We start from the raw sequence: 13,832 nt of genomic DNA, 5'->3' as shown, positions 1-13,832 counted from the left end.
ATCACTGACGGAAAACAACAAAAAAAATATGAAAAGAAAAAGGCAGGAAGGGAGAGCGTCCCAACCGGAGAAAAAACAGAAAATTTTGGAGGAACCTATTCATGGTCCTCGACCCATCGTTAATCAGTTCCTTTGTTTTGCGGAAAAATGTTTATCTTGTAAGGTGTTGTTGGATACTGGCGCAACTGGTCCTGTTTTGTCTGCCGTTTTTGTTGATAGTTTTGAGGTCCCGAAGGTGAAACGAGACGTCCCGGCCCGGGTATTTGGATTTACGGGAGAAGTTATGAAGGGCACGGGACACGCCTTTACACAACCATTAATTATAATGTCAAGGGGGCATCAAACACAGTTGTCATTCGAGATCGCCCCTCTCCCACTTGGCATCGATGCGATACTACCAAACTGGTGGTTGAAAGAACACAAGCCGGTTATAGGGGCAAATGGGGAAGTTTCCTACGATGGCGAGAACTGTAAGAGTCGATGCTTCACTGACAAGGAACCTCAAATAGAGATGGACGAGGGTGTATTGGACGATCCGGAGGCCCAATTCATCGGTAGTATTTGTCTTTTGGAAGATGAATCGGTTAACCTCCGTGAAACTCTTCCCTCTTGGCTCCATGGGTTCCTTAAAGTCTTTCTACCATCGGAAGCAGACAAATTACCACCGCATCGATCCTACGACCATGCGATAGATCTTGAACCGGGTAAACAGCCACCATGGGGACCCGTCTACTCCCTATCCGAAGTCGAGCTGAAGGTTCTTCGGGAATACCTGGACAAAATGTTGCGATTGGGAAAGATTAGACCGAGCAAATCCCCGGCAGGAGCCCCAATCCTATTTGTGAAGAAGAAGGACGGTAGTCTACGACTTTGTGTTGACTACCGTGGACTTAACCGCGTGTCCATCAAGAACAGGTATCCGTTTCCACTTATGGACGAACTACGAGATCGAGTAGCAGGCGCGGTTATCTTCTCGAAGATTGACCTGAAGGAAGGTTACAACCTCATCAGGATCAAAGACGGCGACGAGTGGAAGACAGCCTTCCGTACGCGTTACGGGCATTTTGAGTACCTCGTTATGCCTTTTGGGCTGGCAAATGCGCCGGCGACCTTCCAAAACATGATGAATGATGCGCTGAGGGAATTCTTGGATCAAGGTGTAGTAGTATACCTTGATGATATCCTAATATATAGCAAGTCTCGAGAGGAGCACAGAGAGTTGGTCGGCAAAGTCCTTAGTAGGCTACAAGAATACAATCTAGTCGCCAACCCGAAGAAATCGTTCTTCGAGCTCACCGAAATCGAGTTCCTTGGATACATTCTTGCCCCAGCAGGCGTCACCATGGCACTGGATAAAGTTATGTCTGTTACGAATTGGCAGGCCCCGCGCAGCGTTAAGGAAGTACAGATCTTCATGGGCTTTGCCAACTTCTACAGAAGGTTTATCCACAATTTCTCCGGGGTCTGTAAACCCATTACCGATTGTCTCAGGGGTGATGCTAAGAACTTTGTCTGGTCTATGACGGCCCAAGCAGCCTTCGAAAAACTCAAAACCCTGTTTACGTCCGCACCGATCTTGGTACACTTCTCTCCAGATCGCCAGACTATCGTGGAAACGGACGCAAGTGATTTTGCTATTGCCGCAATTCTATCCCAGGTTATTGACGGAAAGACTCACCCTGTTGCCTTTTATTCTCGAAAGCTTAACCCAGCGGAACTCAACTACGACGTCTGGGACAAGGAGATGCTGGGAATTGTGTCAGCCTTCAAGCAATGGCGTCACTACCTCGAAGGACCTAGTCGAACGGTCCTCGTCTACACGGATCATAAGAACTTGGAATATTTCTCATCAACCAAGGTTCTTAACCGACGACAGGCAAGGTGGGCTGAGTCTTTGGCGGAATTTGACTTCAAGATTATTTACCGCCCGGGAACCAAAAATGGGAAGGCAGATGCACTATCGCGACGGCCGGAGTACCGTCTTGAAGGGGGAGGCACGCTTGGGAAACAACAGATAGACAGGTTCTTTAAGCCCGGACAGTTGGCGCAGGAAGAGTTTGTGGTATCAGCGGTGTCGCTTGCCTCCAAGGGAGTGATCGACTGGTCTAAGAATTTTCTGGATCATGTCAGGCAGGCGGCATCGGGAGACCCGATATGGGTAGGAATGAGAGAGAGAGTGGAGCAAGGAGAGAAGCTGGGGGAATTGAAAGATATTGCTGAGAAAGACGGGCTACTCTTCTATAAGAACCGACTGTACATTCCAGCAGACGACCGCATCAAGATCTGAATTGCGCAGTCAGAACACGATTCGAAGGTGGCAGGACACTTTGGACAAGACAAAACTTTGGAACTCATCACGCGCAACTTCTATTGGCCGAAAATGAACGAGTGGATTGATGATTACGTTCGGTCATGTGACGAGTGCCAACGCAACAAACCCAGCCGCCATAAGAAATACGGTGCGCTTCTACCACTGTCCACGCCATATTCTGTCTGGCAATCGATATCAATGGACTTCGTCGTACAGTTACCGGAATCGAAGGGATACAACCAAATTTGGGTAGTAGTCGATAGGTTCTCGAAGATGTCGCACTTCATTCCCCTAGTAGCAGAAACGACCGCGCAGGATTTAGCGAAGATATTCCTCGGTCAAATCTGGCGACTCCATGGGCTGCCTCTTGATATAGTTTCCGACAGGGACGCCAAGTTTACTTCGAGTTTTTGGGCATCCCTTATGGAATTATTGGACGTGAGGATAAGAATGAGTACGGCTTTCCACCCTCTGACCGATGGGCAAACAGAGCGGGTCAACCAAACCCTCGAACACTACTTACGAGCGTTCTGCAACTACGAGCAAGATGATTGGGCAGAGCTACTCCCTTTGGCGGAGTATGCTTACAACAACTCGGTTACCACCGCCACGGGTCAATCTCCGTTCTATACCAATTACGGTTACAACCCAAGAACCAACTGGCCGACGGAAGCCGAAGTGGTCAACCCAACCAGTGACCTGTACGCTCACTTCATCCGGGGAGTTCATGATTCTGCTCTCGCTCGCTTAACAGATACCAGGGAGAAGATGGGGAAATACTATGATCGAAAAAGGGACGAACCGCCTAACTTCAAGGTGGGAGACATGGTTATGCTCAATGCGACCAATATCAAGACACGTCGCTCCACCAAGAAACTCGATCACAAGAAACTCGGCCCGTTCAAAATCATCCGACTAGCCGGGAAACGAGCCTGCGAACTGGAACTGCCGCCACAAGTCAAAATCCATAATGTGTTCCATATTGAACTCTTGGAACGGTATCGACAAAGCAGTATCCCAGGCCGAGAACAACGTCCCCCAACTCCCGAAGAGGTCGATAAGGAAGGAGAGGTGCTGTACGAAGTGGAAAGTATCGTGGGGAGCCGGAAAAGCAGAAGAGGATTAGTGGAATACCTGGTGAAATGGCGGGGCTATTCGATAAGTGACTGTACGTATCAAGTCATGGACGCTATGGATGAGGAAGTACTTGACCTTGTCCGCGACTTCCATCGAAGGAACCCCAAGGCCGTGAAGGACCAACGCCTGAGACTATAGAGGTACCCTACGGGGCTAAGTCCTTCCCCTCCACAGACACCGCGGGTGATATGTGGAGCAGGTTTACTGGAACCATAGTCTGTCAGAAGATGTCCCGAGACGTGACACCCTGGAAGGGGGGTAAGCTGTTACGGGAATGCCAAGCATTTACGGGAGTGAGAGAAAGGCTAGTAGATACCCCAATACCTTCTGTACGCTAATATCAACTCTTGACCACACTCGCGGAGTGTGGTGCGACCAAATTACGACCAAAAAACCCAGAGTCATAAAAAACACGTTTTCGACCCCAATAATAACCCCCGGAGCGTCAAACCGCCGGAGGGGAGTGTTTTGGTACCGGTGGATATATGAGGGACAGCTGGAATCAATCGGATCGAAGATCGGACCGCTCGGAGCGAATCGGCGCAAGCTGCCAGCCGACCGAGTACCTATCGGCGGTACCTGTGGGCATGAGAGGACTCTGCTATGTGGGAAAGCGATGTGGGAAGAGGCCTGAGTAGGTAGCCTTGCCGTCCGAGACCTCCGAATAGCCGACGCTGACGATTATCCACCAGACGGCCGATGGAGAAGAAACATCGACAGGGAAACGTGTATTAGAGTGGATAAATAGGTTGAGGGGTTTCAGCGGGTTTAGGAGTTTGGGTTACGGACTTAGGAGTTAAATGTTCTTGGTTGTTTTTCAGGGTCTCGGGCATGCCCCGAGTGTATTCTGTATTATTAGTAGACTGGGTCCTCGAGACATAAGCGAGGGATATAAATACTGTGTCATTCACTGACTAGCCAAACCATCATCGGCGAAATCAGAGTCTTAACAATATAAATCGTTGATACGCGAGTTACAACTTTATTTGACTATACTTTTGGAATTACTTTACTCTATCGTGACTTCGAACTCTACCTGAACTATTACGTCGAAGACGGTCGAACATCACACGCTAACTCTACTGAATCTTTGTTGATAACGTAGCTCGCGGGGCCCGTATCGGATCAAGGAGAATCATACTCGACGTTGACTGAAGAAACCTTGGAGGCTTCTACCTTTGTAGTTGTTAGCCGAATTCTGAGCTCTGCGTAGTGTACTCTTGTGGTCTGGTACGCATCCCTCACAGTTCCCCTGTCGATGTTTCTTCCCCATCGGCCGTCTGGTGGATAATCGTCAGCGTCGGCTATTCGGAGGTCTCGGACGGCAAGGCTACCTACTCAGGCCTCTTCCCACATCGCTTTCCCACATAGCAGAGTCCTCTCATGCCCACAGGTACCGCCGATAGGTACTCGGTCGGCTGGCAGCTTGCGCCGATTCGCTCCGGGTAGTCCGATCTTCGATCCGATTGATTCCAGCTGTCCCTCATATATCCACCGGTACCAAAACACTCCCCTCCGGCAGTTTGATGCTCCCGGGGTTAATATTGGGGTCGAAAACGTGTTTTTTAACTAGGGAAACCGCAACTCCGCATTTGGTCGCATATTGATCGCACCGCACCTCGTGGGTGCGAACCGGAGTTGACATTAGCATACAGAGGGTATTGGGGTATCTACTTGGCCTTTTCTCTTACTCCCGTAAAGGCTTGGCATGCCCGTAACAGCTTACCCCCCTTCCAGGGTGTCACGTCTCGGGACATCTTCTGACAGACTATGGTTCCAGTAAACCTGCTCCACATATCACCCGTGGTGTCTGTGGAGGGGAAGGACTTAGCCCCGTAGGGTACCTCTATAGTCTCAGGCATTGGTCCTTCACGGCCTTGGGGTTCCTTCGATGAAAGTCGCGGACTAGATCAAGTACGTCTTCGTTCATAACGTCCATGACTTGGTAAGTACAGTCGCTCATCGAATAGCCCCGCCATTTCACCAGGTATTCCACTAATCCTCTTCTGCTCTTCCGGCTTCCCACAATACTTTCCACTTCATACAGAACCTCTCCTTCATTATCGACATCTTCGGGAGTCGGGGGACGTTGCTCGCGGCCTGGGATACTGCTCTGTCGGTAACGTTCCAAGAGTTCGATATGGAACACGTTATGGATTTTGACTTGTGGAGGCAGTTCCAATTCGCAGGCTCGTTTACCGGCTAGTCGAATGATCTTGAACGGACCGAGTTTCTTATGATCGAGCTTTTTGGTGGAGCGACGTGTCTTGATATTGGTCGCATTGAGCATAACCATGTCTTCCACCTTGAAGTTAGGCGGTTCGTCCCTTTTCCGATCATAGTATTTCCCCATCTTCTTCCTGGTGTCTGTTAAGCGAGCGAGAGCAGAGTCGTGAACTTCTCGGAAGAAGTGAGCGTACAGATCACTAGTTGGGTTGACCACTTCAGCTTCCGTCGGCCAGTTGGTTCTTGGGTGGTAACCGTAATTGGTATAAAACGGAGATTGACCCGTGGCGGTGGTAACCGAGTTATTGTAAGCATACTCCGCCAACGGGAGTAGCTCTGCCCAATCATCTTGCTCGTAGTTGCAGAACGCTCGTAGGTAGTGCTCGAGGGTTTGGTTGTCCCGCTCTGTTTGCCCATCGGTCTGAGGGTGGAAAGCCGTACTCATTCTTATCCTCACATCCAATAATTCCATAAGGGATGCCCAAAAGCTTGAAGTAAATTTGGCATCCCTGTCGGAAACTATATCAAGAGGCAGTCCATGGACTCGCCAGATTTGACCGAGGAATATTTTCGCTAAATCCTGCGCGGTCGTTTCTGCTACTAGGGGGATGAAGTGCGACATCTTCGAGAACCTATCGACTACTACCCAGATTTGGTTGTATCCCTTTGATTCCGGTAACTGCACGATGAAGTCCATTGATATTGATTGCCAGACAGTGTGAGGGATGCGTACCAGACCGCAAGAGTACACTACGCAGAGCTCAGAGTTCGGCTAACAGCTACAAAGGTAGGAGTCTCCAAGGTCTCTTCAGTCAACGTCGAGTATGATTCTCCTTGATCCGATACGGGCCCCGCGAGCTACGTTATCAACAAAGATTCAGTAGAGTTAGCGTGTGATGTTCGACCGTCTTCGACGTAATAGTTCAGGTAGAGTTCGAAGTCACAATAGAATAAAGTATTTCAGAAAGTATAGTCAAATAAAGTTGTAACTCGCGTATCAACGATTTATATTGTTAAGACTCTGATTTCGCCGATGATGGTTTGGCTAGTCAGTGAATGACACAGTATTTATATCCCTCGCTTATGTCTCGAGGACCCAGTCTAATAATACAGAATACACTCGGGGCATGCCCGAGACCCTGAAAAACAACCGAGAACATTTAACTCCTAAGTCCGTACCCTAAACTCCTAAACCCGCTAAAACTCCTCAACCTATTTATCCACTCTAATACACGTTTCCCTGTCGATATTTCTTCTCCATCGGCCGTCTGGTGGATAATCGTCAGCATCGGCTATTCGGAGGTCTCGGACGGCAAGGCTACCTACTCAGGCCTCTTCCCACATCGCTTTCCCACATAGCAGAGTCCTCTCATGCCCACAGGTACCGCCGATAGGTACTCGGTCGGCTGGCAGCTTGCGCCGATTCGCTCCGAGCGGTCCGATCTTCGATCCGATTGATCCCAGCTGTCCCTCATATATCCACCGGTACCAAAACACTCCCCTCCGGCGGTTTGACGCTCCGGGGGTTATTATTGGGGTCGAAAACGTGTTTTTTATGACTCTGGGTTTTTTGGTCGTAATTTGGTCGCACCACACTCCGCGAGTGTGGTCAAGAGTTGATATTTAGCGTACAGAGGGTATTGGGGTATCTACTAGCCTTCCTCTCACTCCCGTAAATGCTTGGCATGCCCGTAACAGCTTACCCCCCTTCCAGGGTGTCACGTCTCGGGACATCTTCTGACAGACTATGGTTCCAGTAAACCTGCTCCACATATCACCCGCGGTGTCTGTGGAGGGGAAGGACTTAGCCCCGTAGGGTACCTCTATAGTCTCAGGCGTTGGTCCTTCACGGCCTTGGGGTTCCTTCGGTGGAAGTCGCGGACAAGGTCAAGTACTTCCTCATCCATAGCGTCCATGACTTGATACGTACAGTCACTCATCGAATAGCCCCGCCATTTCACCAGGTATTCCACTAATCCTTTTCTGCTTTTCCGGCTCCCCACGATACTTTCCACTTCGTACAGCACCTCTCCTTCCTTATCGACCTCTTCGGGAGTTGGGGGACGTTGTTCTCGGCCTGGGATACTGCTCTGTCGATACCGTTCCAAGAGTTCAATATGGAACACATTATGGATTTTGACTTGTGACGGCAGTTCCAGTTCGCAGGCTCGTTTCCCGGCTAGTCGGATGATTTTGAACGGGCCGAGTTTCTTGTGATCGAGTTTCTTGGTGGAGCGACGTGTCTTGATATTGGTCGCATTGAGCATAACCATGTCTCCCACCTTGAAGTTAGGCGGTTCGTCCCTTTTTCGATCATATTATTTCCCCATCTTTTCCCTGGTGTCTGTTAAGCGAGCGAGAGCAGAATCATGAACCCCTCGGATGAAATGAGCGTACAGATCACTAGTTGGGTTGACCACTTCGGCTTCTGTCGGCCAGTTGGTTCTTGGGTTATAACCGTAATTGGTATAAAACGGAGATTGACCCGTGGCGGTGGTAACCGAGTTGTTGTAAGCATACTCCGCCAACGGGAGTAGCTCTGCCCAATCATCTTGCTCGTAGTTGCAGAACGCTCGTAAGTAATGCTCGAGGGTTTGGTTGACTCGCTCTATTTGCCCATCGGTCTGAGGGTGGAAAGCCGTACTCATTCTTATCCTCACGTCCAATAATTCCATAAGGGATGCCCAAAAGCTTGAAGTAAACTTGGCGTCCCTGTCGGAAACTATATCAAGAGGCAGCCCATGGAGTCGCCAGATTTGACCGAGGAATATCTTCGCTAAATCCTGCGCGGTCGTTTCTGCTACTAGGGGAATGAAGTGCGACATCTTCGAGATCCTATCGACTACTACCCAAATTTGGTTGTATCCCTTCGATTCCGGTAATTGCACGACGAAGTCCATTGATATCGATTGCCAGACGGAATGTGGTGTGGACAATGGTAGAAGCGCACCGTACTTCTTATGGCGGCTGGGTTTGTTGCGCTGGCACTCGTCACATGACCGAACGTAATCATCAATCCACTCGTTCATTTTTGGCCAATAGAAGTTACGTGTGATGAGTTCCAAAGTTTTGTCTTGTCCAAAGTGTCCTGCCACCTTCGAATCGTGTTCTGACTGTGCAATTCGGATCTTGATGCGGTCGTCTGCCGGAATGTACAGTCGGTTCTTATAGAAGAGTAGCCCGTCTTTCTCAGCAATATCTTTCAATTCCCCCAGCTTCTCTCCTTGCTCCACTCTCTCTCTCATTCCTACCCATATCGGGTCTCCCGATGCCGCCTGCCTGAAATGATCCAGAAAATTCTTAGACCAGTCAATCACCTCCTTGGAGGCAAGTGACACCGCTGATACCACAAACTCTTCTTCCGCCAACTGTCCGGGCTTAAAGAACCTTTCTATCGGCTGTTTCCCAAGCGTGCCTCCCCCTTCAGGACGGTACTCCGGCCGTCGCGATAGTGCATCTGCCTTCCCATTTTTGGTTCCCGGGCGGTAAATAATCTTGAAGTCAAATTCCGCCAAAGACTCAGCCCACCTTGCCTGTCGTCGGTTAAGAACTTTGGTTGTTGAGAAATATTCCAAGTTCTTGTGATCCGTGTAGACGAGAACCGTTCGGCTAGGTCCTTTGAGGTAGTGACGCCATTGCTTGAAGGCCGACACAATTCCTAGCATCTCCTTATCCCACACGTCGTAGTTGAGTTCCGCTGGGTTAAGCTTTCGAGAATAAAAGGCAACAGGGTGAGTCTTTCCGTCAATAACCTGGGATAGAATTGCGGCAATAGCAAAATCACTTGCGTCCGTTTCCACGATAGTCTGGCGATCTGGAGAGAAATGTACCAAGATCGGTGCAGACGTAAACAGGGTTTTGAGTTTTTCGAAGGCTGCTTGGGCCGTCATAGACCAGACAAAGTTCTTAGCATCACCCCTGAGACAATCGGTAATGGGTTTACAGACCCCGGAGAAATTGTGGATAAACCTTCTGTAGAAGTTGGCAAAGCCCATGAAGATCTGTACTTCCTTAACGCTACGCGGGGCTTGCCAATTCGTAACAGACATAACCTTATCCAGTGCCATGGTGACGCCTGCTGGGGCAAGGATGTATCCGAGGAACTCGATTTCAGTGAGCTCGAAGAACGATTTCTTCGGGTTGGCGACCAGATTATATTCTTGTAGCCTACTAAGGACTTTGCCGACCAACTCCCTGTGCTCCTCTCGAGACTTGCTATATATTAGGATATCATCAAGGTATACTACTACACCTTGATCCAAGAATTCCCTCAGCGCATCATTCATCATGTTCTGGAAGGTCGCTGGCGCATTTGCCAGCCCAAAAGGCATAACGAGGTACTCAAAATGCCCGTACCGCGTACGGAATGCTGTCTTCCACTCGTCGCCGTCTTTGATCCTGATGAGGTTGTAACCTTCCTTCAGGTCAATCTTCGAGAAGATAACCGCGCCTGCCACTCGATCTCGCAGTTCGTCCATAAGCGGTAGAGGATACCTGTTCTTGATGGACACACGGTTAAGTCCACGGTAGTCAACGCAAAGTCGCAGACTACCGTCCTTCTTCTTCACAAATAGGATTGGGGCTCCTGCAGGGGATTTGCTCGGCCTAATCTTTCCCAATCGCAACATTTTGTCCAGGTACTCCCGAAGCACCTTCAGTTCGACTTCGGATAGGGAGTAAACGGGTCCCCATGGTGGCTGCTTCCCTGGTTCGAGATCTATCGCATGGTCGTAAGATCGATGCGGTGGTAGTTTGTCGGCTTCCGATGGTAGGAAGACTTTAAGGAACCCATGGAGCCAAGAGGGAAGAGTTTTACGGAGGTTAACCGATTCATCTTCCAAGAGACAGATGCTACCGATGAATTGGGCCTCCGGATCGGCCAGTACACCCTCGTCCATTTCTATTTGAGGTTCCTTGTCAGTGAAGCAACGACTCTTGCAGTTCTCACCATCGTAGGAAACTTCCCCATTTGCCCCTATAATCGGCTTGTGTTCTTTCAACCACCAGTTCGGTAGTATCGCGTCGATGCCAAGTGGGAGAGGGGCGATCTCGAATGACAACTGTGTTTGATGCCCCCTTGACATTATAATTAATGGTTGTGTAAAGGCGTGTCCCGTGCCCTTCATAACTTCTCCCGTAAATCCAAATACCCGGGCCGGGACGTCTCGTTTCACCTTCGGGACCTCAAAACTATCAACAAAAACAGCAGACAAAACAGGACCAGTTGCACCAGTATCCAACAACACCCTACAAGGTAAACATTTTTCCGCAAAACAAAGGAACTGATTAACGATAGGTCGAGGACCATGAATAGGTTCCTCCAAAATTTTCTGTTTTTTCTCCGGTTGGGATGCTCTCCCTTCCTGCCTTTTTCTTTTCATATTTTTTTTGTTGTTTTCCGTCAGTAATAACATAGCAATCTGGGGATACTCCTGACCTGACTCATCAGAGTCCCCTTTTAAAAATCCTCGTCGAAATCCATTTCAGATTCCGATCCGCGTTCTCGCACAAACGCTTGCCCACTGGTGTACTCCGCAGCAGCCGTCGCAGCCGGCTTCTTAGCACGGTGCCTCATTCGCTTTCTCTGAGGTTGGGGTTCCGGTGGTTCCATATCGTGCTCGCCATCGTCATCGCGGGTACGCTTTCGGGAGAAAGAGGAGATAGATGCACTGCTGTTAGCATCTGAACGACACCATTTCCAAAGATGACCCTTTCGGCCACATCGCACACAGGCTCCATCGGTCTTTCGCTGTTTTCGGACCGGCTGTGGAACTCCTTTGGTGGCTTCGTCGTAGTCGTGGTATATTGGCTTATTCCCCGACTTGTTCTTGCTGGTGCTCTTCTTATCTTGCCCTTTCTCTTTCTCCTCGGTCTGAGCCCTCCCCTTGATCTTAAACCCCTTCTCCTTTTGCCGCGAGTTCCCACCATTATTCGTCTCCCTTCCTCTCGACTCCGCTTTCCCCAACATCTTCATCTGCTCTTGATAGGCCTCATGAGCCTTACCGGCTCGTTCCAACTGTTGGATGTACTCGGAGTCGTCCTCAGTTGGATCGAAGCGTGAGTGGCGCTCCCGGATTTCATTTGGTAGTCCTTGGAGCAAGGCGGCGCGATAGGATGCTCCTTTCATCTGAGCATGCTGGTTCATGATCTCCATTCTTGTCAGGTAGTCTCCGATGTTAGCAGAGTACTTAAACTGCTGCATCTTCATTGCGTTTTCCATAGCCTCCTGAGTACTTAAGAAGCGTTTCCTAATCTCCTGACGGAACCGAGTCCAAGTGGCGTAGTCCGCGGCTGCCGGTCCTAGCATCTTGGTCTCGATGTATTCCATGAACCATTCCTTTGCCAACCCACACGTATACGTTCCAGCGAACAGTACCTTGTTCCTGTCCGTTCGGAACTTCTTGGGCTTCTGCTCAAAGTAGATCTCGCATTCCATGAGCCAATGCCGCAGGTTATGCTTCCTGGCATTATCGAACTCGAAGGGTATTTTGGCAAGCGAATCTACCATATCGTCGTCTTCAGGCGGCGCCGAATTCCGGTTCCCGCCTCGGTTCCTTCTCCAATTCTTCCGACCGTGCGACCATTCACTGTTATCGTCGTCATCGTCGTCGGAAGGTTCTGGGTCTCCCCCAACGTTTCCTCTTGGTGGGTTTTGTGGAGGTTGATTCCCACCATTCCCGCCAACTGGAGCAGCTCCCACCGGTCCTCTGCCATTATTGCCCTGCACTGGGCCGGCATCCTCCGGTTGCCTGCCTCCATTCCCTCCTACTGGACCAGCGTTTCCTCCTACTGGGCCAGCATTTTCGGGTTTCTTGCCATTGCCAACAGGAACCATTCGGGGTGCATTAGGATCTAAGGGAGCACTTGCCACGGAAGGTGCTACTGACAGATGTTGTCGCAGTAGTTCCTCCATCTCGGCTATCCGTTGGTTTCTTTCCGCATCGGACCGCTTGAATTCCGCAAACCAAGCTCGTTGCTCCCCTTTTTCTTGCTCTCGCTCTTCTCTTACCATCCTCAGTTGTCGCTCCGCCTCCTGTAACTGGTTCTGGGTTTGCAGATGACTTTGCTCCAGAACCTTGTGGTCGGCGGCTCGTGCAGCTTCATGTACTTGTTGGACACTGGAGACGAGTTCAAAGAGCGATTCCAGATGTTGTTTTTGGGCAATGGCTTCTTGTCGCACCTTCTTGTCCAGGATTTGCCCACTCCCTTGGACTTGTTCCTGGAGGTTTTGTAGCTGCTGCCAAACGGCCTGTCCAGCTGCACCAAGATACCTCATTTGTGCCTCATGGGTATCCAAAAACTCCTGCATATTCCTCACAAACTGGGCTTGAGCAGAGCGTTTACTCGATTGCCTAGTTGTTGTAGAGGGTCCTCCCGTCAATAGGGGGTCTGGGCTAGCAGCCCTTGATATCACCATAGAATCTTCTCCTCCGGCCTCCTCAGTTACGGCCGAGGTATCTATGAAGTAATTATCCCTTCGGGTAGTCATTGTAATAGGGGATAACGATGATAGTTCTTTTCTTTGAGGTGACTTCGTTACTCCAAGTGAACTTGTGAGTAACAATATACTGTGAGGGATGCGTACCAGACCGCAAGAGTACACTACGCAGAGCTCAGAGTTCGGCTAACAGCTACAAAGGTAGGAGTCTCCAAGGTCTCTTCAGTCAACGTCGAGTATGATTCTCCTTGATCCGATACGGGCCCCGCGAGCTACGTTATCAACAAAGATTCACTAGAGTTAGCGTGTGATGTTCGACCGTCTTCGACGTAATAGTTCAGGTAGAGTTCGAAGTCACAATAGAATAAAGTATTTCAGAAAGTATAGTCAAATAAAGTTGTAACTCGCGTATCAACGATTTATATTGTTAAGACTCTGATTTCGCCGATGATGGTTTGGCTAGTCAGTGAATGACACAGTATTTATATCCCTCGCTTATGTCTCGAGGACCCAGTCTAATAATACAGAATACACTCGGGGCATGCCCGAGACCCTGAAAAACAACCGAGAACATTTAACTCCTAAGTCCGTACCCTAAACTCCTAAACCCGCTAAAACCCCTCAACCTATTTATCCACTCTAATACACGTTTCCCTGTCGATATTTCTTCTCCATCGGCCGTCTGGTGGATAATCGTCAGCATCGGCTATTCGGAGGTCT

General features: G+C 49.6%; 4 protein-coding genes across 4 annotated transcripts; 2 read left to right on the top strand and 2 right to left on the bottom strand.

Annotated features, from left to right (window-relative positions):
- Positions 1-28: 28 nt before the first annotated feature.
- H6S33_010735 (uncharacterized protein) lies at positions 29-2,287 on the top strand (the record flags this gene model as incomplete). Its single annotated transcript, XM_044842087.1, has 1 exon — positions 29-2,287. The coding sequence occupies one exon, from the start codon at positions 29-31 to the stop codon at positions 2,285-2,287; it is 2,259 nt and encodes a 752-aa protein (XP_044696665.1).
- Positions 2,288-2,380: 93 nt separating this feature from the next.
- H6S33_010734 (uncharacterized protein) lies at positions 2,381-3,586 on the top strand (the record flags this gene model as incomplete). Its single annotated transcript, XM_044842086.1, has 1 exon — positions 2,381-3,586. One exon carries the CDS (start codon positions 2,381-2,383, stop codon positions 3,584-3,586), a length of 1,206 nt encoding a protein of 401 aa, XP_044696664.1.
- Positions 3,587-5,294: 1,708 nt separating this feature from the next.
- On the bottom strand, positions 5,295-6,371 carry H6S33_010733 (uncharacterized protein; the record flags this gene model as incomplete). Its single annotated transcript, XM_044842085.1, has 1 exon — positions 5,295-6,371. One exon carries the CDS (start codon positions 6,369-6,371, stop codon positions 5,295-5,297), a length of 1,077 nt encoding a protein of 358 aa, XP_044696663.1.
- A 1,126-nt stretch (positions 6,372-7,497) lies between these two features.
- H6S33_010732 (uncharacterized protein) lies at positions 7,498-7,978 on the bottom strand (the record flags this gene model as incomplete). The annotated part of the gene is made up of 1 exon (XM_044842084.1): positions 7,498-7,978. A coding segment is annotated over one exon (481 nt), but the record flags the coding sequence as incomplete, so codon positions are not given.
- Positions 7,979-13,832: the final 5,854 nt, after the last annotated feature.

Source organism: Morchella sextelata, assembly GCF_020137385.1.
Source record: "Morchella sextelata strain SCLS chromosome Unknown scls_5, whole genome shotgun sequence".
Taxonomy (NCBI): domain Eukaryota; kingdom Fungi; phylum Ascomycota; class Pezizomycetes; order Pezizales; family Morchellaceae; genus Morchella; species Morchella sextelata.
The sequence above is the reverse complement of the archived record's forward strand: the minus strand, read 5'-3'. Positions and strand labels throughout refer to the sequence as shown.